This window comes from Diabrotica virgifera, chromosome 2 (genome assembly GCF_917563875.1).
Source record: "Diabrotica virgifera virgifera chromosome 2, PGI_DIABVI_V3a".
Classification (NCBI taxonomy): domain Eukaryota; kingdom Metazoa; phylum Arthropoda; class Insecta; order Coleoptera; family Chrysomelidae; genus Diabrotica; species Diabrotica virgifera.
This window is the reverse complement of record NC_065444.1, coordinates 31,866,481-31,893,729: the sequence shown is the minus strand read 5'-3', so window position 1 is coordinate 31,893,729 and position 27,249 is coordinate 31,866,481. Positions and strand designations below refer to the sequence as shown.

General features: G+C 33.3%; 1 protein-coding gene across 1 annotated transcript in view; it reads left to right on the top strand.

The window, feature by feature from the left end:
* The window catches only part of LOC114327275 (uncharacterized), a 103,344-nt gene extending 76,411 nt beyond the window's left edge, over positions 1 to 26,933 (top strand). Inside the window, exons 4-6 of the mRNA XM_028275831.2 lie at positions 5,799 to 5,945; positions 11,019 to 11,482; positions 24,362 to 26,933. Of these exons, the coding sequence (XP_028131632.1) occupies positions 5,799 to 5,945; positions 11,019 to 11,482; positions 24,362 to 24,588 (838 nt within the window). The 3' untranslated portion in view covers positions 24,589 to 26,933. The remainder of the gene's footprint in view (positions 1 to 5,798; positions 5,946 to 11,018; positions 11,483 to 24,361) is intronic.
* Positions 26,934 to 27,249: the final 316 nt, after the last annotated feature.

Below are 27,249 nucleotides of genomic sequence, written 5' to 3'. Positions count from 1 at the left end.
TAAATTCTACATAGATAAGGATGATAGTTTCTAGTATTTTTAGTTACCTAACACATTTTTTTACTAAAGGTAGAAAAATTATATTTAATTACTAGAAATGTTAATAAAATTACATGAAAAGGATAGTAGTTTTAATAAAAAAAATTGTTATTACAACAGTTTTAATCAACACGAATTACTAAAATTTATAATATTTATTGATCTCTTCAACAAAAAAGTAACCCCTTGAATTTTTTTTAAAGGTGGTTGAATTTCTTCCATTACCTCATCCTTTTAATACCAAATTTCATCCTTTTTTTGTGGCCACTTCCAATCATTCCCATAGTTTTCCATTGTGCTGATTAAAACCTTGCCATTTTTTTCATCAGTAATTATTCCTGGGAAAAACTTACTTTCGTACTGTACAATTACGTATGTAGATACTTTGTCCGCAGTACATATGTCAAGAGGGTTCTCTTCAACTACATTCTGTATATTTTTGGCCTCCTCACAGACAGGTTCCTCCCCTGATTCTTGTGTGAGATTGGTCTTTTCTAACCCGTTTCCAATTACTTGTTTTACATCTTCAGGGGCCTTTACATTACTCACGGAAACTGTTTTGTTTATTAGTTCGGTTTTTTTTAGTCTCTTTAGATTTTATCTTAATTCCATTTTTCCTAGAAGTTTTTTTTAGATTCTCTTCTTTACAGGCTCTTTTCGCCTCTTTGTCTTGCTTCTTTTTTTCTTTTTATTCCATTTCAAGTTCTTTTTCTTTTTCTTTAGCCACCGCAAGTTCCAACCATGTATTACATGTTAGCACAGAAGGTAAGGTTTCACGCTTTCTGGTTTTCTTGGAAATGTTTTCGTCACTGGGATAAATTAGAATGTTACTTAATAGGTCTACAGGCCTTCTTTTCGGAGTATAGACAATGGTAGTACCAACAGATGAAGTCATTAAGTCAACATTTGAAGGTATAGGCGAGTCCGTCAATTTATTAATAACACTGCTATTTTCCAATAGATCCATCGATTCATTGTCCATAACCACATCAGAATTTTTTGCTAACTCTTTATCTATTAACATTTCTGTAGCATTGTCTATGAAACTGCTTTCTTTAAAGGAAGCATTATTATACTCTGGAAAGTCAAATTCTACAATATTAGAGACTGTTGGAGTTGATGTTAGTACATTATTATCTTCCACTTCAATTACAATGGAATTGTCTACCATATAATGGTTAGGAATTTCCTCAGCCGACAATTTGCTGACACTCTCAATAGGGTCATGTAATAAATCTTCTTCGTTTTTAAACTGTACCCATATATTGTACAATGATTCATCAAAAGCATCGTATTTGGACTGTTTGAATTGTTTTAAAACGTCGGGATGAATTTTAGACTCCAAATATTTTAAATGTGTCAGACAAGTTTTCGTTTTGCTAGAGACTACTATGGGTTCTTTCTTTAATGTGATTTTAGAATAATCTACGTTATTAGCAGAAAACGGAAAAAGTCCACATGTTTTAAACCCATTTTGTAGAGATTTAGTAAAATCAGTTTCATCCATTATTTTTTGAAGGAGTTGTGGAATGTCATGTTTTTTGACATCTCTGCCGTTGTGAAATCTGTACATTTTTACTTCAGTTTTCCACTTACTTTTTAACGGAAAAAAGAAACTGACATCCAACGGCTGAAGGATGTGTGTCGTATTTGGATGTAAACACACAACTATAATTTTATTCTCAATGCACAATCGACTTAAAGGCAAACTTAAATGCGAGGAATGTCCGTCCAAAAAAACTATAATCGGCAACGCAATATTACTTTCGTGAGTAAAAGGAATAAACACATTTGAAAAGTATTCGTAAAAACACTTTGATGTCATCCATCCTTTGGGTGATTTTCCAACTCCCCAGTCTCTTGGAATATTTTTGCAGATCTTCTCAGGAAGCCGATCACATTTAAAAAGTGTAAGGGGTGGTGCCATTTTCCCTAAAGCATTTGCTGTTATTAAAGTGGTTATATTTTGTTTGTCCGAGGAGGATGAAGTATTGTAAACTGGAAGACCTTTCTCCGCTAAAATTAAACCGCCTTTTGGACATAAATAGAAAGACGTCTCATCCATATTCCAGATTCTTGCCGGATCATCCAAAACATGCTTATCATCTCCAAGTAAATCCAAAGTTTCTTTGAACCAGTTTCGGATTTTTTCTTCAGTAATTAATGATCTGGCTCTATTTATGTATTCAGACTGCTTTAATGAGAGTTCTGGAAATCTACGCATAAATAGATGAAACCACTTCCTCCCAGGAGTATTTGCTTTAAAAGGGGTTTTTAGTTGACTGTCTTCTACCAATTTTTTTATTGAAAAATAAAGGCCTTCTCGACAAATAGGAAAACCCATTTTAGCTCTATTTTTGATCCAGTGTACCAGCCGATCTTCTATGATCTTCCCTAAAACTGGACTTCTTCCGACTTTGCCTGATGTTTCTGGAGCTCTTCCACTTAACTTATTGCGTATTGTGGAACGGGGTACTTCATACAAATTACATGCTGTACTTACTTTCATTCGACCTCGAATAGCTTCCAATGCATTCTTTACTTGCTGAGGTTCGTATTGAAAAAATGTTCGTTTTGGTCGTTGTCGTACATTATTATTTTTTTTCTTGATTTCAATTTTCTTTTTACTCCGTGCCATTATCTGTAATAATAACAAACATTTATAAATAAATTTATTAGTTATATTTTTATGTACATGATGTTTTACCGGTAACGGTATCGTTTCTTATTTGTTTTAAATAAATGTCAATGTATAGTAAATGCATACTCCAGGGTTCTCCATAAAAAAAATATATTTTTGTTTTACAACCCCATTTTGGGATACCTTGATTATTACAAAATATTTTTAAATCATTTTGTTAACGAACGGTCCGTTGCGAGTAAAACACCCTGTAGAGTATAACTGGCTACTATGGGAACACGCGTGTTTTTAAAGTAGTCAGTAAATTATGTCATATGACCAAAATTGGATTTAACTGTTCCATTAGTAGCCACTATTAAACAGTTGCTGTGGCCACAAATAGGTCAGAAGTGTTCTAATAGTAGCCAGCAAATGGCCATTAATGGTGTGAATACAAAAATAAGTGTTCCATTTGTGACCACCCAATTTAATAATGTATCGAGATAAAATAAGGAGTTTAAAAACAGATGAAATCGTAAAGAAATCATACCCAAAACTTAAAATCATACGTTGATCACAAAATTTTAATATTTGGCTTAAATACAGCTTAAATAAACTTACCTGTTTTCTTACGTATATCGTTAACAGAAGGTCTAATACACAGTGTCACCTACTTCAAGAATAAGTAGAAACTAACCTGTAAATCAGAATAAGTCGCAAATTGTAGAGCCATCGTGTTAGAACGAATATAGTCGAAATTCTTCCGATTTCCGTAAAGGCGGTAAACTCGGACCTTATTATATTAGATCATTGGTTTAGGTGGCCACTAACGGTGAAGTGGCCAAAAATGGTGCTGCTACCCTACCTAAATATAATAACATAACTAAGCAAAATGATATTATGTTATGTGATTTCCACGCATCTTTCATTTCAAAAATTATTTGCTCAGTCATTTGACAACCGATTTTAAATAATTTAATATCGCTGGATAGGTAAATGACCGTTTTTTCAAGCTACAAAAAATATACTGGGTGTTTCAATAAAAAAAGTCAACCACGTTTTTTTCCAAAAATCCGCCATTTTTTATTTAAAAGCGACATAAAAAATGGTTACTTACCTAAAATATTGAAAAATCATTTCCCTATCCAACGATATAAATTTTTTTTAAAATCGGTGGTCAAATGACTGAGAAATTAATTTTTAAAATGAGAGATGCAATGTGGAAATCACATATTATGTTATTTAGGTATGTGATATCCACGTTGCACCTCTCATTTTAAAAATTAATTACTCAGTGATTTGACAACAGATTTTGAACAACTTTATATCGATGGATAGGTGAATGACCTTTCTTTCAATTTACGAAAAAATATACTGGGTGTTCCATTAAAAAAAAGTCAACAACGTTTTTTTAAAAAATCCGCCATTTTTCTTTTCGTATTTGAAAGCGATATAAAAAATTCAGTCCATTCAGACAAAACTTTTACTAAAATAAAACATTTCAGCGAAAACCGCATATTTCTGTCTTGAGCCGTTTAGAAGTTATAGGCAGTTAAAATGGGGAAAATATAAGTGGACACCCGGTATATACAGTGCGGTGGAATAAGTGTTGCCCCCCCCCCCCCTGTTAACTTGTTTATTTTAAGAATATAAGCAAAACGCTCGGACAGGTCGATTTTTAAACTAACCATAGTATATTATAGCAACAACGTTTCGAACTTTACGCAATACCTCTTCAGGTGACAGCCATAACTTTGATTTTTTTAAATGGTAAAGTACATCATGTGACACCTCATCTAACAGCTTTTGAAATACTGATTTCAAAAATGTATAATACTTTAATCCTTTTTAAGATCGTAGGCGCAAAATTGCGGTCGAACACTTTTTAAACGCATTTATTTTTTTCGAATTCTGAGAAAACTAATAAGTATTTTTGAAAAATTTAAACGCAGAATGAAAGATTAGATTATTACCAAGTTTCTTTTGAATGATATATTTGAAATGAAAAATCACACTAAATTTTCTCTTTTTTTCTCCACTGTGACTTATTAAAATAAACATTATAGGAGTTCTCAGGGACTTTGGACCATCGAGAATACTGTAATATTTCATTCTGCGTTTAAATTTTTCAAAAATACTTATTAGTTTTTCAGGATTCGAAAAAAATGATTTAGAAAGAATTCGACCGAAATTTTGCACCTACGCTCTCAAACGGGATTAAAGTATTATCAGTATTCTAAGAGCTTTTAAATGATGTGTCACATGATGTATGGTTTGTTTAACAGTAAATGGTTTGAATTCAATTAGTGCGGTCGTAAATATTATTAAATTTATCTGACCTGGCCCATTGTTAAGACCCACCCGGAGCGATAAGCCACCGAGGTAGACAGAGTTGGTCTTTTGCAATTAACACTGACTAGACGGTACTCCCATAATAAAGCCTAAAATAAATTTTCCGGGCCTTTTATACTATTATCGGTTAATCCCGGCTGTTTATAGTGGTAACTAATTGAACTTAACCATTTACTGTTTAACATACCATACTTTCTCATTTAAAAAAATCAAAGTTATGGCTGTCACCTGAAGAGGGATCGCGTAAAGTTCGAAACGCTGATGCTATAATATACTATGGTTAGTTTAAAAATCGACCTATCCGAGCGTTTTGCTTATATTCTTAAAATAAACAAGTTAACAGGGGGGGGGCAACACTTATTCCACCGCACTGTATAGTATTATATAGTACGTTTAGATTATAACTGAATTAAAAGACGTAGAATGGAGACCTAGGGAAACCAAGAGACACTGAAGTATAACACCAACAACTCACGGAAAACCACAGAAAATATGATGCAGAAAGGTCAGAATAGGATGGAAGATGGAAGATACCTATATTCAACCATAGATGCTAAAGGTTAAAAGTCGATGATCGAGAGGATGTGTTTACGTTTAATAATATCCCCTTCATGTATTAAAATCGTCGTTATCTGTATCCATATTAATATCAGCTTAGTAACTACTATTAAATCAGGCAAAAATTTTAAAATTGATTATTTATTGACAAAAATTTATAAAATCAGTTTTTATTTGGTTTTTACTCTAACTTATCAGTTTTAATGTTATTTTTGATGTCATTTTTCAGTTCTCATGACAGATTTAAACAATGCGTACAAAGAGAAACAAGAAGACTCTGCGATCGAGGTGTTGCAGATGGTCCCGCTACTAGATTTGCGACCCAGATCATAGATAAAGCTTTAAGATTTTTACAAGAACAATGTATTAACTATATGTAAGTATTTAGTTAATAATTGAAAATTTGAATTTATAATGTGATTTAACAATATGGTTAATTCTTGTCATGATCTAACTTATTTTTAACAAAGTAAAGGAAAGCCGGGAAAGAAAGGTAAACACAGAACAAGCGGTTGACTCAATAATCATACCACAACAAGCTGAGTTCAGACTTGGGAGGACCTATACCAGCCAAGTTCTAGCTATAACGGAACACATCTAAGCGACCAGTACGACACTGTCAATCACAGAAATCTACTGTAGAAAGTCTACGCCATTCTCAAGGTCTACCAACTCGTCAAAGTAATGTGGTGAGAGCGCTACCGTCTGGACAAATTTCTGATTCGGTTTCTTTGTGGATTCCCATTCAAAAATGTCCCCTTTAAAGAAATCTGAAGGGTGCCGGGCGGAATTTTTGGGCAGAAATTGTTTAAACAATTTTTTTAAACAAATACAAAAGATCACGTTTTTTTGCCCCGGAACATATATTTTTAAATTTTTTGGGTCATTCTAAACAAGAAAGATGTCTTGTAAATTTTCTTAAAAATTGATAGTTTTCGAGTTATAGGCGATTAAAGATCTGAAAAATGCGAAAATACGCATTTTCGAGGCCTAAAAACTCATATTTAGATTTATATTTTTGGGGTTGCCTGATACTTAAATTTAAGTTTACACATTCAGCTTCAAGATTCTAAAGAGATATTGCGTCTAACCTTAATTTAAACCGTTGTTGTTTAATTGTTAAATATTCATGTCCATCCGACTTTTTTGCCGGTGCGGCGCGCTCTATTTCAAAAATCTCTAATTTTTCTCCGAAAAATATTTTTTTCTAGATTCTTTGGGACATTCTGAATAAAATAAGTTTCTTGGTATTTTTCTCAAAAGTTAACAGTTTTAAAGTTATAAGCGGTTTAAAATCCAAAAATGCGTTATTTTGGCATTTTTCGGATTTTAAATCGCTTATAACTTTAAAACTGTTAACTTTTCAGAAAAATGTCAAGAGACTTATTTTATTTAGAATATCCCAAATAATATAGAAAAAATATTTTTCGGAAAAAAATAGGAGATTTTTGAAATAGAGCTCGCCGCACCGGCAAAAAAATCGGATAAACACGTATATTTAACAATTAAAAAACAACGGTATAAATTAAGGTTAGATGCGTTCACTCTTCAGAATCTTGAAGATGAATGTTTAATCTTCCATTTAAGTATCTGGCAACCTCAAAAATACTAATTTAAATATTAGTTTTTAAGTCTCGAAAATGCGTATTTTCGCATTTTTTAGATTTTAAATCGCCTATAACTCGAAAACTAGCAATTTTTGAGAAAAATTACAAGATACCTTTCTTGTTTAGAAGAACCCAAAAAACCGAAAAACATATGTTTTAGAGCAAAAAAATGTGATCTTTTGTATTTGTTTAAAAAAATTGTTTAAACAATTTCTGCCTAAAAATTCCGCCCGGCACCCTTCAGATTTGTTTAAAGGGGAAATTTTTTAATAGGAATCCACAAAGAAACCGAATCAGAAATTTTTTCAGACGGGAGCGGTCTCACCACATGGACATCACTAGTGCAAATAGATGATTCTACATGAGTCTTGAGAGGAAAAAGTCGCTAACTACCTCAAAACGGCTTGGCTCAGGGTAGCGTACTAGTACTTATACTTTTCAATCTATACACCAATGATCAACGCCAACTTTTACTAAAAACTTTTTGTGCGTAGACGACTTAAGCGTCACGTTACAAGTCAAGCTTTAAAGCGGTCGAAAAAAAATTGGAAGCTGCTCTGAATTTGATATCCAGTTACTATAAAGAAAACGCGCAGCCATAAATTATACAGAGTGGGCCAAAGAAAACAGTCCACTCCGATATTTGGCAGTATTTATTAGATTTTAACGAAATGACGAAACAGGTCGAGTTTTGATCTAAGGGGGACACATTTTTACAGTACATACATCTGTCATTTGTCAATCTATCTATCTACCGAGAGGCAGATGGGTGGCAGCTTGAATATTAAAATTAAGCAAAAAGCAATGTTTATTTATCAAAAAACATTTTTTTCTGTTTTATGACAGCCGTAGCATGTATATTGAATTAAATAAATTACATACATTCTTTTTTTGTGTCAATTAATTTAATTAAAATATTTTTTTCTTGGACACCCTGTATAAATAATTATGTTACCTAATGTTTATATTACTGAATAGAGAATTGAGTAACCTTTCAAATGAGCTAGCAGACGACCCCTATTCTCTATTTAAAAATAAGGGGTGGGAAAGTGGAAGGGAGGGGGTTGGAAAATGACAGATGTATGTACCGTAAAAATGTGTCCCCTTAGATCAAAAATCGACCTGCTTCGTCATTTCTGTAAAACCTAATAAATACTGCCAAATATCGAAGTGGACTGTTTTCTTTGGCGCACTCTGTGTATGACATTATGTTTAATTAAAAATGGTAAGCCTACTTCACAATTTTTCGGTTTTTGCCACTATACTTATTACATGATTCATTTTATATATAGTCTAAGAGCTAGGAGCGGATTTTGTGCGTGATAAGTAATATGGAAAAACTATACGGGGATATGTTGAATTAGTTGTGTACATGACTTTCACCAACGGCCGGAAACCAGAGTTGGGGCCGAGGGTAGTTATAAGGGATCAAAGTCGCGGATTTTATTATTTTTTTTATGACGCTCATGATCGAGATAGTGCACCAAAATTTGGGAATAAGTAGGTCATGACGTACGTAAGTAAAATCTCTAGGGGCTCAACGCTGCGTGGCCGACAAAGGGGTGGGGGTAGGGGTGAATATAAAAAATATAAGGGGTTTTTTGCGACGTTCTTGATTGAGATAGTGCACCAAATTTGGGTATAAGTAGACCATGACATAGATAATTAAAATTACCAGAGCCGGAAACCAGAGTGGGGAAGGAAGGTAGTTATAAGGGGTCAAAGTTCCGTTTTTTATTATTTTTTTTTGTGACGCTCATGATCGAGATAGCGCGCCAAAATTTGGGAATAAGTAGGTCATGACGTAACTAAGTAAAATCTCCAGGAGTGGAAAGCTGCGTGGCCGACAAAGGGGTGGGGCAAGGGTGAATATAAAAAAATGTAAGGGGTTTTTTGCGACGTTCGTGATTGAGATAGTGCACCAAAATTTGGGAATAATAGACCATGACATAACTGAGTAATATCCCCAGAGGCGGAAACCAGAGTGGCGGACGAGGGTAGTTATAAGGGGTAAAAGTCGCGGTTTTTATTATTTTTTTTGTGGCACTCATGACGGAGATAGTGCACCAAAATTTGGGGGTAAGTAGGTTATGACGTAACTAAGTAAAATTTTCAGGGGCGGAGCGCTGCTTGGGGTACAAAGGGGTGGTACGCAGGGGTGAGTATAAAAATATATGGGGATTTTTTTGCCGTTCGTGATTGAGAGAGTGCACCAAAATTTGGGAATAAGTAGATCATGACATTACTAAGTAAAATCTCCAGGGGCGGAACGCTGCGGGGGGACAAATGTTGTGCCGGGTCACAAAAAAAATAATATACACTGCGACTTTGACCCCTTAAAACTATCCTCATCCCCAACTCTGGTTTCCGGCTCTAGGGATTTTACTTAGCTAAGCCATGGTCTACTTATTCCCAAATTTTGGTGCACTATCTCAATCTAGCACGTCGTAAAAACCCCTCATATTTTTTATATTCACACCTACCCCCACCCCTTTATCGGCCACGCAGCATTCCACCCCTCCAAATTGTACTTAGTTACCTCATGACCTACTTATTCCCAAATTTTGGTGCACTATCTCGATCATGAGCGTCACAAAAAAAAAATAATAAAAACGGCGAATTTGACCCCTTATAACTCCCTCATACCCAACTCTGGTTTCCGGCTCTGGGGATTTTACTTAGTAATGTCATGATCTACTTATTCCCAAATTTTGGTCCAATATCTCAATCACGAACGGCGCAAAAAACCCTTTATATTTTTTATATTCACCCCTACCCCCACCCCTTTGTCGGCCACGCAGCGTTCCGCTCCTAGTGATTTTACTTAGTTGCGTCACGACCTACTTATTCCCAAATTTTGGTGCACTATCTCGATCATGAGTGTCATAAAAAAAATAATAAAATCCGCGACTTTGACCCCTTATAACTACCCTCGGCCCCAACTCTGGTTTCCGGCCGTTGGTGAAAGTCATGTACACAACTAATTCAACGTATCCTCGTATAGTTTTTCCATATTATTTATCACGCACAAAATCCGCTTCTATCTCTCCGACTAATAGTTTCAATCATAAATAAATAAACCACAAGATAGTGGTAGGGTAGCCCAAGCGGGGATTTTTGCAGTTACTCGAGCACGTCAGATTATCACATGGGGAGAAACCTTGTACCCTGTAAATGTACCTCTACCATATATTGGCTCTTAATACAGGGGAGTTCGTTAAGGATGGTCCCAAAAAAATCTATCCTTGGAAAAACTCAAAATCGTCAGATTAAGATAAGGTAAATTAAGTAAATGCAAAAGAGAGTGTATTTTAAAATTATGATGATTTGAGCGGGGCGTAAGGTAATGGGCGAGTTACAAAGTTTCACAAAAAAAGCGAATATTTTGCGAATTGAACGTCAGATCGAAAAACTAAAAATACGTGTTCAATATTTTTTAAACATGTACTTACCTATGGAATGATATCAAACACGATACCCCACGGAGGCGGCGTACGGGGTTATTTTAAAATCTTAAACAGGAGTCCCCAATTTTCATTGCAGATTTGGATGCTTAACGTAAAAATAAGCAACTTTTATTCGAGACCTTTTTTTCGAATTATAGATAGATGGAAATTAACGATCGTTGGAAATGGAAAATTAAATTAAAAAATGGAAAGTCCCCCACTATGGAAAACTTAACTTAACTTTTTTTGGTTTTAGGACCTAATCTTCACAACCCAATAGGTTTCCATATCGCTCGAGAAACTGCAAACTTAGCATACTTTCCTCCCCTACTATAGGATTTTACTGAAAATTACACGCTATGTTTACTAATATAATTTTTTTTCTTACAATTCTAGCCCTAATTCTGGGGACTGTATTATTCCCGGTTCAGAGCAGTATGCAGACAGAACAGATTCTATGGTAATATCAACCTCATCCAGTGAAAGCCAACCTTGGAGCACATTTCAGGATTTAAGACCGAAAGAAGACCTTCCTGTCAACATAGGTCCGTCCAAACTTCCTTTCAGCCCCTCTAGAGTACCGTTCACATCCTCCAATTTTCCTTCAACTTACCCCTGGAGTTTTTCTTCTAGTGTTCCCACTGGTAGAAGCTTCGCATCAAGTACAAATGATTTCTTAGGATCTAGGACTCGTCCAGGTTCATACGGAAGAGCAAGTTGGAGTGATTCTAATTCAGCATTGACTGGAAATACGTTACAAATGTTCCCGGAGTCATCTTCAACGAGGTCCAGTATGCCGACACGACCTGATTGGCAATCGACTTCAGGTTGGAATGCAAGACAATCAACTACTAGTCCGAGTAAGTTTTAAACATATGTACTTCTTTATTCTCTTTTTCAACATGGTAAACTATCGAGTAGATATATAGATTTTTTTCTTTTTGACCGGATTTAGATTAGAATTTAAAAACCGGATAAATAACAAGTTTAAACAAATAGTCAACGGGAGTACGATTTAAAAAAAAAACAGTTTTCTTTTAAATTTATACATAAGCCCTATGTGGCTCAGTGGTAAGAGGGGCACCTTTGAGTTCACTCCCGTCTTGAGCAGGTAGTTATTTTATTATAGACCAAGGCGCATCTGTAAAAATATTAGTACATTTGGACGTTGAGAGGTGACTCAAATTTTTTTGCAGAAATTGCTTGAAAATAACTCAAATAATAATATTTGAGTTATCCTCCCGCTCAAAAAGGTCCGGAACATTGTTTAAATAATCCAAATGTCAAAACTGAAGGAAAAATTCGATTTTTTTCTTCGTTTTTTGATTATAACTTTAAAAGTATTCATTTCCAAGAAAAGTTGTACTGACATAAAAGTTGCGTAATAAAATTTCCTACAATATAGAATTGGATAGAAATTTAAAAAATAGTCACCCTTGTTGCAAAATAGCAATAATTGCGAAAATACCATACAAAAACAAGTATTGGTATTTTACTTTTTTCAACCATTTATGCTACACTTAAGAGCTTCATATTTCACCCAGTAAAACTTTATGATACAGTAGAACAATACTGTAAATTTCATTAAGATCGGTTCAATAGATTTTGCAAAATAAATTTTGCATTCAAGCTTTCGCAAAAAAAATTCATTTCTTCAAAATGTTACAGGACTGAAAATAAAGCAGTTAGCAAGTTGAAATTTTTTTTGCTTATAGAAGTGTACTTTATCTTTCATTTACAATTTGCAAAACTAAAATCGATTAACTACCACGACGTCAGGAATTTTTTTAAATAAACATTAATTATTAGTGTTACGCGCAGGACAGTGGATAGTTTGCTCTGATTGGGCATTCCAATGACCTTTGATAATGATTGATACATTTTAATTTTTATTACATTTCGATATAAATAAATGAATTTATTTATTGCAAAATAAAAACACATACTCTATCCTTTGAAATAACACTTTTTTTAGCAAAAACTTTCTTTGTTCATATATTTTAACTTAAAGAATAAAAGTTTATTATTTTTAAACACATGCAATTGTATAAACAATATTTCACAAGCAATAATAAAATTAGTTTGATTTTTGTGGAATTAAACTATTAAAATACAACAAAATATAGAGTAAGAATAGTACATTGTTTACCGGGTAGGAAAAGCTTAACATTCCTGGACGACTGTGAAGATTGCTAAGTCGAGGCGCAAGCCGAGACTTAGCAACACAGAGTCCAGGAATGTGGCTTTTCCTACGAGGTAAACATACTATTTTTCCGCAAATCGTTTAAAATTCGACAGATATTGATTGATTTAAAAAAAACGCGATAATTTTATTCCCAAATAAATGGTGCTTTGAAATTCCTAATAAAATTACTTGGGTTACTATGGAAACGTATTGAGGTTGAATTGTCAAACTTGACAATGTTTTCTATCATTTATGTAGAACACTAACAACTGTACGGAATAGCTATTTGTATAACAAGGGAGGAAAGTGCTACTTTTCCTCCCGAGAATGAAGTTTACTGCCCGACGCGTAGCGGAGGGCAGTAATCATTCAAGGGAGGAAAAGGCACTTTACTCCCATGTTATACATATGGTTTTTCCACCTTCCTCAAATAACAAGTCATTTTTTCATTTTTACTTAATTTATTTATGTAACTAACCAACAAAATTTATTAAAACTAAAACTAACAAGTAGGTACAATATAACTGTCAACTGTCAAATATAAGTAAAATTATTAATGTAAACATTGTTAAATCAAAATAACAATTTACTGTTTTTTACCATTCTGCAAACTACTGGGTGTTTTATAAATAAACGTTAAAATGTATAGATACTTAAGTAATAAAAAAAGATATTGCACAGGGCGTCAATAAGTTATATTTCATGAATGAAATACTATGACGTCACTTTTACTTTTCCTCCCTAGGGAGGAAAAATATTTTCCTCCCTAGGGAGGAAAAGTACAACTTTGCTCCCTACAATCAGGTCCGGAAAAGTATACTTTCGGTAGAGGTGGGTGGAAAATATCATTTCCTTACAGTAAGGAAATGACATTTCCTTACAGTAAGGAAGTCCTGACTTTTTCTTCAAGAAATTTTGACAGGAATGTCAAAATTTCCTGGCGATTTGCGGAAAAATAATATATTAAATAAAGATTGGAAGAGATTTTGGTGGAAATCAACTTGTGTGAATCGAACACCGCTGTCCTGCGCGTAGCATCAAAAATTAATGTTTATTTAAAAAACTTCCTGACGCCGTGGTAATTAATCGATTTTAATTTTGCAAATTGCAAATGAAAGGTAGAGTACACTTCTATACGCAAAAAAAATTCAACTTGATGTCTGCTTTATTTTCAGTCCTGGAACATTTTTAAAAAATGATTTTTTTTTGCGAAAGCTGGATTGCAAAATTTATTTTGCAAAATCTATTAAACCGATCTTAATGAAATTTACAGTGTTGTTTTACTATATCATAAAGTTTTTCTGGGTAAAATATGAAGGTCCTAAGTGAAGCATAATTGGTTGAAAAACGTAAAATGCGAATACTTGTTTTTGTATGGTTTTTTTCGCAATTATTGCTATTTTACAAGAAGAGTGACTATTTTTTAAATTTTTAACCAATTCTATATTGTAGGAAATTTAATTGCGCAACTTTTATGTCAGTGCAACTTTTCTCAGAAATGAATAGTTTTAAAGTTATAATCAAAAAACCAATAAAAAAATCGAATTTTTCCTTCATATTTTGACATTTTGATTATTTAAACAATGTTCCGGACCATTTTGAGTGGGAGGATAACTCAAATATTATTATTTTAGTTATTTTCAAGCAATTTCTGCAAAAAAATTTGAGTCACCTCTCAACGTCCATCTCAAAACAGATGCGCCCTGGACTATTAGTCGAGTTCACTCCCGACACTATTTTACAATAAAGGATGATTAAAGGGTATTATTTTTCTGAAATTTAAACATTGTTGCCAAATAGTACTTTTATCCATAAGATGAAGATGTTCTTAACAGAGAAACTTTAAGTAGGTAGGTAATTATTAAAGCAGTTGAAAATATCTCGGCAAAACCAAGTTGTTTGCGAATACCAAGTTACTTGCGAAAGCAAGTTGATAACGAATATCAGTTAAAAAACGGTGCAGAAGCAGGACTATAAATCTTGATTATATATTTGGTTTACCATTTCTCAAAGCAGATGACACTGGGGATTGCTTTGCCATGGATCTTGTTGCAATTCAACCAGAAGATGAAAGAGTGGTTAAGTTTAGTGACGATTTACTTGAAACCTATATTCAAGAAATATCAACATTTCCTCCTAACATTTGGGTTGAAAATTCTTCGTCTTTACAAAGGACAACAAATACATGTGAGTCTTTTCACTCTCTGTATAGTGCTTCATTCTAAAAGACACATCCAAATTTTAACCAGTTTATTCATGTTCTTCGAGATTTTCAATTAGATACTTATATCAAACTTCAAAGTATAGATAACGTTAGGAAAGTGTACGATAGAAAAGTGATATTGAGAAAAACTTTATACATAATAATTTGAAAGAACTACAAAATGCTCTTTGTGTAGATAAAAAGATAAAGATATAATGAAAATTTGAAAGGACTACAATTTCATCTTTACTCTCACGTATGTATTCAATGAATCTTAGTGACCAAATATTAACAAAAACATAACAATGAAACTTTGTTTTCCTGAATTATCACAAAGTTGCATTTTTAAAAATTATCCCAATTAGATGTACATCTGCAAGAACGTTCAATAAGAAAAATATTTTTAAACGAATGATTTGTCAACAGTGTCCATATTTTAAGGTATAATAATTACTTATACTAATGACGGCTTAAAATCGCCTGGGAGTGAATTCAAATATTACCTTTTACTGAGTCAGGTAATATTCATACTTTGGGAGTGAACTCAACTCGATCAACTCAACTCCCGGTAAGAGAGCCTACCTTTGGATCCAAGGCTTGTGAGTTAGAATCTCAGCTGGGTAGGAAACTTTTCCTTATTAAAAATTTAATAAACAAAAATAATTTCCATCCTTGTGTTATCGGAACTTATTTGAGGCATCGCGGACGTTCGGATACAATAAGCATCTTTTTATAAACACAATGAAGTCGACTTTAACCGTTTAAGATTTAACCATGCATTGATTCCAACATATCTACATAAAATTCATTTAAGAGACAGGCCATATTGTCAATGTGGAGAAATAGGTGATGCTGAACATATGATTTTAAATTGCCATCTAATACAAAATAAATATAAATATGTTTATAAGTAAATTATACAGTTGTAAAAATATAACACACCCAATAAATTTAACATATATATTATCACAAATTAATAATACAGAATTAATGCAATTATTTATAGAACATGTTAAAAATATAAAAATCAAATTATAAACTAACTAACGTAAAGACCGAAATTAAAATCTATTATAATATATAACTAAACCTGTGTTTTTGCCTGATGTGGTATTCCCACTGACCAGTGGTCATTCCTTATAAAGTAAGTAGAATAAGTAGGATAGAAAATGTTAAGTAGGAAAATATATTGTAAAATAAATAAGCAAAATTGGTGAATCGGCAAATGAGCCTTGAAGGGCCCGTAGTCATACAACTCCAAAGAAAAAAAAGTCGACTTTACTAAGTAACAAGACAGTTGCTCAACACACAAATTACACATTGCACTATAATCTGATTGCGAAATCTACTGGCCATACCACTGGCCTAAGTTGTCGAGGCATTTATGAGGTGAATTAAAAAATATACTTAGGTATATATACATAATTTTAATGCTTCGTCCAGTTAATTTCTTTGTGAATAATTTATTTTACAAATACACTCTCTAATATTTAAGTATTTTTAAGAAAATGAGTAAAAACTAAAGGGGTAAGGCGCAAAATGTCGCCTGTCAAAATTTTGAATGTGTTTTAAATGTATTCATTTTTTTTTTCAAAATATCGATAATATTTTTGAAAATTTTAAAGGCAGAATGAATGATTACGTTATTACCGAGGGCCGAAAGTCTCTTAGAATAACAAAAAAAATTCTTCTGAATGAAATATTTGCAATTAAAAATCATACTAAATTTTCTCTTTTATTTTAATACCTGTAACTTAATAAAATAAACATTAAGTATAGAAGTTTTTAGGGACTTTTGGCCCTCAGTGACTTTGGCGCGTTTTACTTCAAATTTAGCAAAATATTATGGAAAAAATCTTTCAAAATAAAACTAGAATTTTATTTTCCATCAAAATAAAAATACATTTTCGCGCCACGTAATATTCATATCAGCTCTTTTGTAGCTGGAATATTCTATGCGGCACTCATTTTTACGGCGTTTAGCGCTTTTTTATTCTTGTATCAGGAGTTTTTCAAACTTTCTTATAAATTAAATGTATGCAATTGAATGTAATGTTTCTCGATTACACGTTAAACGTTATAAATGGTCGCCTTTGTCGCATTCTCTCCCAAATGATATAGTAGTTACACCAGACTTATGATAAGACAATCCGAGTTTAAATGAACTCGGATTGCCCTGTTAAACTTAGCTTCATAATCATTACAACTACATAAACCATTTCGGTGATAATGGTTAAATGGATTATACTTTTGAAGCTTGATAAGTTCTGAACGGCATAACCGATCATTAAACATGAGTTTTAAACGTATTGACGAGTAGTATCTGATGCATCCAAGGTCAAGGATGATAACTAAAGTTATTACAGGAATTATTGAGCTTGAAAATCCGTTTGTGCCATAAAAAATAGATTTGATCATACTTATGAAACCTATAACTTAAAAATTAGAATTTTCCCAGATATGAGGTATACAACGTTAGATGCGTCTAGAGTCCTCCTACAAACGCTCAGTTGGCGTAATTCGTAGGTTAAAATTTTGAGTAATTGTCGAAAAACCAAAATTTTCAAAGTTTAGTTTTTTAGTTTTTCGGCTATACTGAGTTGTGTGTAGGTAGTAACCGCTTAGGCACCATTTTAAAGCTTAACTCAACACTATTGATCTGGTATATTTGCGGTTTTCGTGTCTTTTCTTGAACCTAAGATATATACGTCCAAAAAATATGCCATTTGGTATAAAGCCCTATAGCTGACTTATGGGTGGCGGAAACTCAAACTACACCGGTTCTGAATCGGCCCTGACCCCGTCTTAAAACACAAAGAACAAAATTCAGATCGGTGTAAATTTTCCACACACAGACATATATACATACATACATACATATCCACAAACATTTTCCCCTTTTTAAATTAAAATTGAGTCATACTTCTGAGCTCGGTAACTTTTGAACGGTATAAACGATTTTCAAAATTAGACATGCATTGGAAAGATAATGATCAGTACTATCAAAAGACGCAAAGGTCGGACTTACATTTTTGAAATTTTTGGAAGTTCTGGGCACGAGAACGAAAAACAGACCAAACATGGGAAGGGCCGTAAAATCCACACCCTTGGACCAAAATGGAGAGTTGATATATGGACGGGCGAGTCTTTTCTTAAACTATAAGATGAGATTTGGCCCAATTTTCAATTCAGTCAGATTTAGACTATCGAAAATTTCGTGTATACATTATAGTGTCGCATGTAGGGGTATTGTGCGCCACTGACGAGAACTGCCGTTCTCTGGTAACATGAATTTTATTTACAAGGATGAAGAATACTAGAAAAATAAAAGTACAGTTTCTCTCAAATAAAGGGCAAACATATTTTTTTCGAGGAATCAGTCTGAGTTCATCATTATTTATAACAGTTAAAACAAATACTTACTGGTTTATATATTAAAGATTTATTGACGAATTTATTTATGAAAAGATTATGTACAGTTACGGTCACTGAATAGTTTACACCTTAATTTGTATATTGTAATACTGTAAAATTGCAGTGTCGTTCGGATTTGATAAATGTCAAATTCAAAAAATTTCAAAAAATCAATGCTTGTCAAAAATTTCGCGACTGTTGAAAAATGAAATAACGATATCAAACTCCTCCAAAATGGTTATAATGAATTTGAATGATGCGCAAAAGCAAGAGCAATTGCCAAACTCAAAGAAGGTGGGCTTTTAAGACAAGTTGCTGCAGATTTGGACGTGAGTCATATATGTGCATATGGAAAGTCAAACAAAGATTGGATAATTTGGGATAGATATAAAATAAAATCGGTATTTTCAAAACAGACTTCCTTGTTTTCATTATTAAGACCATAATCCATTCTATTAAAAAAACTTCTTTTTATACTTTCTATTTTGTTAAACTTTGTAAAATATAACATTTATATTATTTTTATTTTTTAATTTTAAATAACCTCTTCTAGGTGCACCAGTGGTAACGTCACTTTGACGTAAAAGGTGCGTTTAAACGAGGTAATAATTTAAAAAATCGGCTCCTAGATACGTAAGCCTGTAAACTATTCAATGACCGTAATACATATTAGGCTTGTAAATCAATTACTTTTTTTTAGAAAATTTGTAGGCACACTCAAAATTTCTTAATTGAATGGATTTATTTGAAACAAACAAAATTGCTTTCCCGATATCTCTTAATTTGGCCTCAAATATTGGAAAATTTTCATGATGAAGGGTGTTTTATCTTTATCAGGTATTTTAACAAACTTTCTCGACATTCCTTAGCAAATTAATCACAAAAGTATGTGTTAGAAAGCAACGATCTTCGAAATAAAACCCACACTGCTAAAACAATTTCCCTTCCAGACCCTGAAAATCTAAATGAATACTTGGTTAATGTGAGTAAAAATATTACATCAACTATTTTGCCACAACAAGATCCCATTGCTTATCTCCCTAATTCAAGAAAGGTCTCGAATTCATTCTTTATAAAACCAGTCGATAAATCTGAACTGATCCAAACAATCAATAGTATCAAAAGCAAATCCTCCTGTAGTACTGATGGTCTATCGATAAAATTTTTTTCTAATCTCCCAGAAAATGTGTTAGAAGTCCTCATCTCACTAATTAATGATTCCTTTGAGAAAGGTAAATTCCCAGAGTGCCTGAAGATAGCCATCATTATTCCTCTTCATAAGGGTGGTGAAATATCTAATACCTGCAATTATAGACCTATTGCACTACTACCGGTACTCTCCAAAATTATTGAGAGACTCATAAACGCCCGACTTATGTCCTTTCTAGTTGAAAACAACATTTTATCACAAAATCAGTTCGGCTTTTTAAATAATAAATGCACCACTGATGCCATCTTTTCTGTACTACATGAGTTTATCAAGCACTGAACAATAATCTTCACACTGCCACCGTTTTTTGTGACTACGCCAAAGCTATTGATTGTGTAAATCATAACATTTTGATAAGAAAACTAAATTTCTACGGAATTCGAGGTATTTCTTTAGATTGGTTCCAATCTTACTTGGATGATAGGAAACAACTGGTTAGAGCAAATGATACAGACTCTAGTCTCAAAAATGTTGTATGTGGGGTACCACAAGGTTCAGTATTGGGTCCTCTACTTTTCCTTATCTTTATTAATGACATCACTAGCTTAAAAATCTAGAGAAAAGTCTTTCTTTTTGCTGATGATACCAGTATCACTTGGAGCAACTCAAATATTGCAACTCTTCATGCTACTTTAACTTCTGATCTACTTACAATAAAAACCTGTTCTGACTCTAATTTACTCTCGTTAACGTATATAAAACAGTAGCATTGTCTTATAAAGGAGTCCTTCAACCCTTATCTCTTAATAACAGCCAGATCAGTACCGTTGATTCTGTAAAATTTCTTGATATTTTTTTAGACAGCAACCTTAAATGGTCCCACCATATCGATTTGTTAAGGAAGAAACTATCCTCAGCTTGCTATGCTATAAGATCTGTTTCGAATGAACTTAATTTAGCATCTTTCAAAATAATATATTTTTTCTTTGTTCGAGTCACATCTTCGTTATGGTCTTCCTTTTTGGGGTTCTGGTACAGCTGCCCAATTCGATGTTATTTTCAAATTACAAAAAAGAGCAATTAGATATCTGTTTGGCCCCAGAAGAACAACATATTGCAGAAGTTACTTCAAAGATCACACAATTTTAACCCTTCCATCTTTGTATATTTTAGAAACTGTTTGCTTAATCCGTAAACATCTACATGTCTTTCCACCAAGACCTAATCATGACTACTTCACGAGAAATTCTACGTTTGACGTCTATATGCCGACCCCGTCCTCTGAGTTAGTAAAGAAATCTATATTATATTCCGCAAAAAAACTTTACAATTATCTCCCTCTACAACTTAGATCTGCAGCATCTTTCCCCAAATTCCGTAAACTGACAAAAGCCTACCTATCTGAAAGACCATATTATTCAGTAGAAGATTTTCTTAATCAATAACTAAGAAATTACAGTACCCTTTGCACAAGTAGTATTTTTATTATCATTTTTTTGTCTATATTTGGGTGTCATATGCAGCAGCTTAACTTTTAAACTTATTAATTACTAGGTAGACTATGCATTTGCAATTTACTTAAATTTTGCAATTGATTACTTCTGTTTAACTTCATTATTATTGTTATTATTGTAAATATATTGACGATTTATGTAATTTTAATAAATTGAATTGTTATTGTTTTGTTTTCTTGACTTTTATAAGCTTTGTCGATAAAATTGTACAATTTTTCATGACAATAAAGCATATTTCTATTATATTCTGAAGTATGCAGATAGTTATTCTTTTAGGGCACTTGGTCGACAAAAATTGAGGTTCCTCCACTTGCTCTAAGGCATTCTGTTCTTATGTGATGATAGCCTTGATAGATTTAAGAAAAATATTATGATTTTGTTTGAAATTTGTTTCTTGTAGGCATAATATATTTGGATTAGTGTCGCTAATAAGTTGTTGGATTCTTTCTAAGCGGCCGAAGAATCCGTCACAATTCCATTGAAGTAGTGTGAAAGTTAATGATTTTTGGATGTTTCAGGTTGTTGTAAAAGATCGGTTGAGTCATCACCGTCAGAGGTATCCATAGATGTTTCTGATAAAAGGCTACCTGTATCGTCTGTTTGTGCAGAGAGTTCCCGTTTGAGCTTCTTTGATATTCTTGTGAATTTATTTTTTAGTCCTCTGGTGGTTAGCTGTGAATAAATTTCATACATGTCAGATAATAGCGAGTTAATGTTAGAAGTAAATTGGTGGGCTTCTTCTGTCAGATTAGTACTTCCTGGGGCGTCCTCAAGAAAGGCTATGAGATTATCTAGTGGAGTAGAGAAACTTTGTGGGTTGTTGGTGTAGAGATCTCTCATTATTTGCTTAGATTTTTCTGATATTTTGGATTTATCTGTCGGATCCATTTTTGACTTTTTCTTTACGTGTTTTATGTTACTTGCCAAATAATCTTTAGGAGGGGGCATCAATGACGAGCTTTCAGTTTGAGAATTAGATGTAAGATTATCGAGAAGAGAGGAATCTGGTGTGCTCAGGGGGCTAGAGAGTGGTCTTTTGTGTCCATGTGTAAGCTCATGAGATAATTGTTCTATAGGAGGAGACACAGTTTTTGTTGCCGATGACTGTTCACCGGAAGATTGAGGAACATTAGTGATTTGATAATTTGTACAATTTGCGGCTGTATGACCTGTTTGTTTACATATGAAACATTCCATTTTATCAGTAGATAGGAATATACGGTTTGTTGTGGAATCGAATTCAATGAGTAGCGAGGTCTGAAGCTCATAATTTTCGGTAGGTGGGATTATGTACACTTGTCTTCGAAATGAGAGAATATGGCTATATTCATCTCCTTGGATTCCAACTTTTAAGAAAGAAACGGGAGAAGCGAGTTGTAAACTAATGCCGTGTAGAGCAGATTCTACGAGATCGTGGGGAATTGAGGGACTGACACTCGAAATTAGGATACGTTTTGCTGGAGTAACTAATCTTCTGATAGGTAGGTCTAGACCGTTTACTGAAATAATGGGATGATTTGAAATAAGCTGGTCAACAAGTTCAACTTTGCTTAGGTATATGCAAATCCGGTTGTTCGAGATTTTAGATGCAAATATTATATTTTTGGGACCAAAAATATCACGTGTGGATTTTACATAATCGAATAGTTTTAAGTTCTGTTCTGAATGATAAATAATTGCTTGTTCCTTTTTCGGGAAGGAAGGCTTCGGTCTGGATTTCATAGCAGCTACGTAACATGTGGGTGTTGAAGATTCAGTGTTACTAGATGTTACAGTGTACTAGATACAATATTAACCAGGGTGTTCTAATTTTATGAAGTTGACGATGAATGGAAGAGCATCCGATGAATAATAAAAAGTGATTTGTCTTTTGAAATACGTAATATTTGTACTTAGCCTCGTTTGATTATAGCTTATTGTTCTTCTTCTTTATAAGCAATTCGGCTTGTTCATTGGCGCATTGATACCATGATAAATCTATAGAAGATTGTCACTAAATCTTTTGCCCAGTCTGCTGATACGTCTTCTACCGATTGGTAATTTATCTCTTGCTATTTTGACCACAGCGGTCTCCCCATTCTGCCTATCCATTCTTTTTTCTACTTAGTTTCCATTGGTTTATACACTGCACTTTAAATTGTCTTCTAATATCTTCGCTCCTCTTTCGATCCCTCAGTGTATTTCCTGTAATTCTTCTCAGTACTCTCATCTCTGCCGTTTCCAGTAGCCTTTGTGTTGTGGCTGTGTCAGGTATTGTTTCTAATACATATGTCATTATTGTTCTTACACTGACTTTATAGATTCTTGACTTCATCTCAGTGTTATAATTTCGGTTTCGCCTTATAGTAAGTTTCGCCTTATTAAGACATCCTGCCTGTCTATTTGCTTTTTGTTCTTGATCTCTCGCTCCTTTGTTCAGGTATCCACAGCTGAAGAGTGTAATACAAAGGTATTTTATCTCCATTACTTGTTTAATATTGATGGCACCAATTTATATTTTACAGCTGATTGGTTCTTTACTGTTTATTATTGTTTTCGTTTCCTGAGATGAGATTGTTATATTAAATTATTTTGCTCTTATGTTAAAGCTGTGGACTAGTCTTTGCGGACTATCTTCATCTTGGGCTATTAATATTACGTTGTCTGCTTAACAGAGAATTCTTTCCTTTTTTCTTTCGCATCCATTTGATTATTAATTAACTTTTTAAATTATCTGTTTCAACCTGATCAATGAAACGTGGTATTTTGTTAACACTTTTCTCTATAACCGTAATTTCTGGACTGTTCTGACCTATGTATTTTTTTCTTTATATGGTGGATCACTTTGAACACTTTTAGTCATTTTTTAAATACCGATCATTAAGAGGTTTTTGTATATACAATAATTAATCTTGCTCAATATACGAATTATTCAACTGTATCTCTTGAAACATCATCATCAATCAGCTGTTACCTTCTCTCTTTTTTTATTTCGTCGGTCCATCCAATCAGTGGTCATCCTAGGCTTCTTTTTTAGTTTCTGGGGTTTCTGGAACCATTCTATGGTTCGTCTTGTCTACCGTATATCTTGTGTTCTAGCTAAGTGCCCTACCCAGTTACTCTTGCAGATGAAATAACCTATTCACACGACGGCTAGTTAATAAGAGACCTTTCGATTATCAAATTTAATTTAGACTGTTATTTAACAATTGCTTACAACTTATAAAATAGTTGTGTTAAATTAAACATTTTTAGAATTTGAAAAATCGTAAACTGACCTATTCCTTATTTTAGGTATATCAGGAAGTACAAGAGATCCATTAAGAAGTTTCTCACCATCTTGGAGTACTCAAGAATCAACATCTGAAACGTGGTATCCTGCTGCAGGAAACCAGATCAACAATGAAGTTGACGAACCCAACCAACTTGGTCTACAGAAACCTAAAAATTCTGCTGAAGCTTTGCAATCTATGGGTTTATTATCATTAGTTTTAGCAGTTGCCTTAGTTACCATTACTTAATTCTAATTTTAATTTTTGATTATTTTTTATGTTAATTTTTAAAATTTAATTTGAGATTTATTATAACCGATATTAATATGAATATGAAAGAAACATTAATAAAATTCGTATTTTTTAATTAAATCTTTGAAACCAATATATACTTATTGCAAACTTTCTAATTCAAATACAAACGTTATTTATAAATTAGATACCAAAAAGTGCCTTTAACTAGAATTTGCATAATTATTAGTTCAGAAAGATTCACTATGGGCCATTCCACGAACATACGCCTGTTTTGGATTACTTCGACAACGAATATTTTACTGTACAACATAAGAAGTACGAAAGTAAATGACGCTAATAATTATTCCAATAAACAACAATGTAATTTGCAATTTACTTTCGTTCTTCTTATTTTGCACAGTAAAATATTCGTTGTCGAAGTAATCCAAAACAGGCGTATGTTCGTGGAATAGGGTATATTCTTAATTCTGGAAAATCAATCATAGTTGTCCGATTTACTAATAATTAATCTTTCGATGAAACCGCCCAATAATTAAAAAGTCCAGTTTTCGAAATGGTCTTACATATTTAGTTTTTTTAAAACACGCTCTTATACGATGGAGGATTATGAAGTGAGTTACCCTAGCCGCAAGCCCCTTTCACTTGCCATAGACAGATCCAACACACCAACGTATTGTAATATACGTAACAATACATTTAGATTTTTAAACTACTACGTTAATCTTTTCGTTTCCTGGACAGAATCTGAATCATCGATCACTAGATCATTTACAGTGAAGTGAATGCGATTCTTTTGCTTATCTGACCGACGATATAAGCATAACTTTTAGTATTCTGTGTGACACAAAATGGGATTAATGATGGAGAATATACAATTTTTACTGTAGCGAGACAAAATGCTACGTTCTCTCAAAACTAGACTTTGACACAAGAAGCATACAACGAATGTTAACCTCACGCCTAAAAGATCTAGTATGCTGCGATGATATAAGCTTTTTAGGGCAAAGGTTCCAAGATGTTGCTGACCAACCGACAACGCTTTTCACTGAAGCCAGCAAAGTATGTATATCAGAGTGTCATCAACAGAGAGCGAAGTCACGAAAAACGATATCCGTAGGACAATACAAAAAGCTTAGCAAGCATTGATCTTGCTTAGCTTTGGTGTGGGATCAGTACACGCTACAAAGGTAGACCGAATATTCTAGTCGAATGTAAAGTCTACTTTACGGATGTGAAACCTGGTAGATGACAAAATCTTCTTCTTCGTAGGGTGCCTGTCCGTTCCGAAAGTTGGCGATTATTCTGGGTATGATGACTTTGTTGGTTGCTATGCGGAATAGTTGTGTTGACGTCTTTCTATACCATGCTCTCAGGTTAATAAGCCAGGATATTCTTCTTTGTCCTGGGGCCCTCATTATATGTCCCAAGTACTGCAGCTTACGGCCTATGACAAAAACCCTTACAGACAAACTGAAGGTCTTGTTAACGACTTTTAAAGAATTGTTCGTACTTTGTTCCTAACACTATTAGAAAAAAAGATCTACCGCTGTTTGAACAGAAGGAGCTAGAGAATGAATTAAAGACCAGAAAGTGGGGTTTGATTGGCCACACGCTTCGCAAAAGTAGCTCCTATATTGAAAACGCTTCCCGAGAGTGAAAACCTTAAGGAAAAAGAAAAAGGGGACCCCTATATTTTAATATTATGCTGTGACAGCAAAATGTCGTTCAGAAAGCAATACATTTGTTTAACTATTATTTTCACTTATAGATTATATTAATACAAGTGCCTTATTTTTAATGAGCAATGTTATTAATGTTTCTATTCTAAATAACCTGTTATTCTAAATACATGCACTATTACTTTTGATTTATACTATTATATCAAATGTGTGATATTGGAGTGATCACCAAAGAATCTGGTAGTGATTGTTACTATGTAGCAATCTGTTATTCGTCTTTCTTGAGCTCACATATAAAAGCAAGACTCTTTAACAATATTCAATAGGAATTGAAACATTATAATATTGAAATAATTGATAGATTCGACCGTTAATATTTGGTCTGTTAAAAGTGCTCATAAGTATAATATATGTTTGAGAAGGATACGAAACAAAACTAACCAGATTCATAACACCAAGAGAGAAACAAAACAAAAATTGAGACAACATATCAAACATAACTATGAGACATATTATGTAAATAACACAAATACTGACAAATACAGGCAGCGTAGTCACAAAATTGACGCAGCAGGAAAGACCATAGACACAAAAAAGAAAAAAAAAATTAAAAAGGGAATTGTTCAATCACAGTAGTAATGAGGCCATACAGAAAAGGAATTAATGACAGTAGAAATATATTCTGTAAAGAAGCACGAAAGCAAGCAAGAAAGCAAGAAAATATACCGAACAGAGGAAAGAAAATACGAAAACAGTAGTATACAGAACGTAGAAGAAAATCTTCAAAGCAACGATATAGGAGAAGTGTATAAATATCAACGCAAGTTAAGAGAACTATACAGACCCCGAACAAATATTTGCAGAAATCAAGAAGTGTAGGTTAACAGATATCCAAAAGAAATTAAATCAGTTTGGAAAACCTCTTTCTAAACTTCTTTCGGGATGAAAGAAAATGAAGAACATATTGACATCTGTC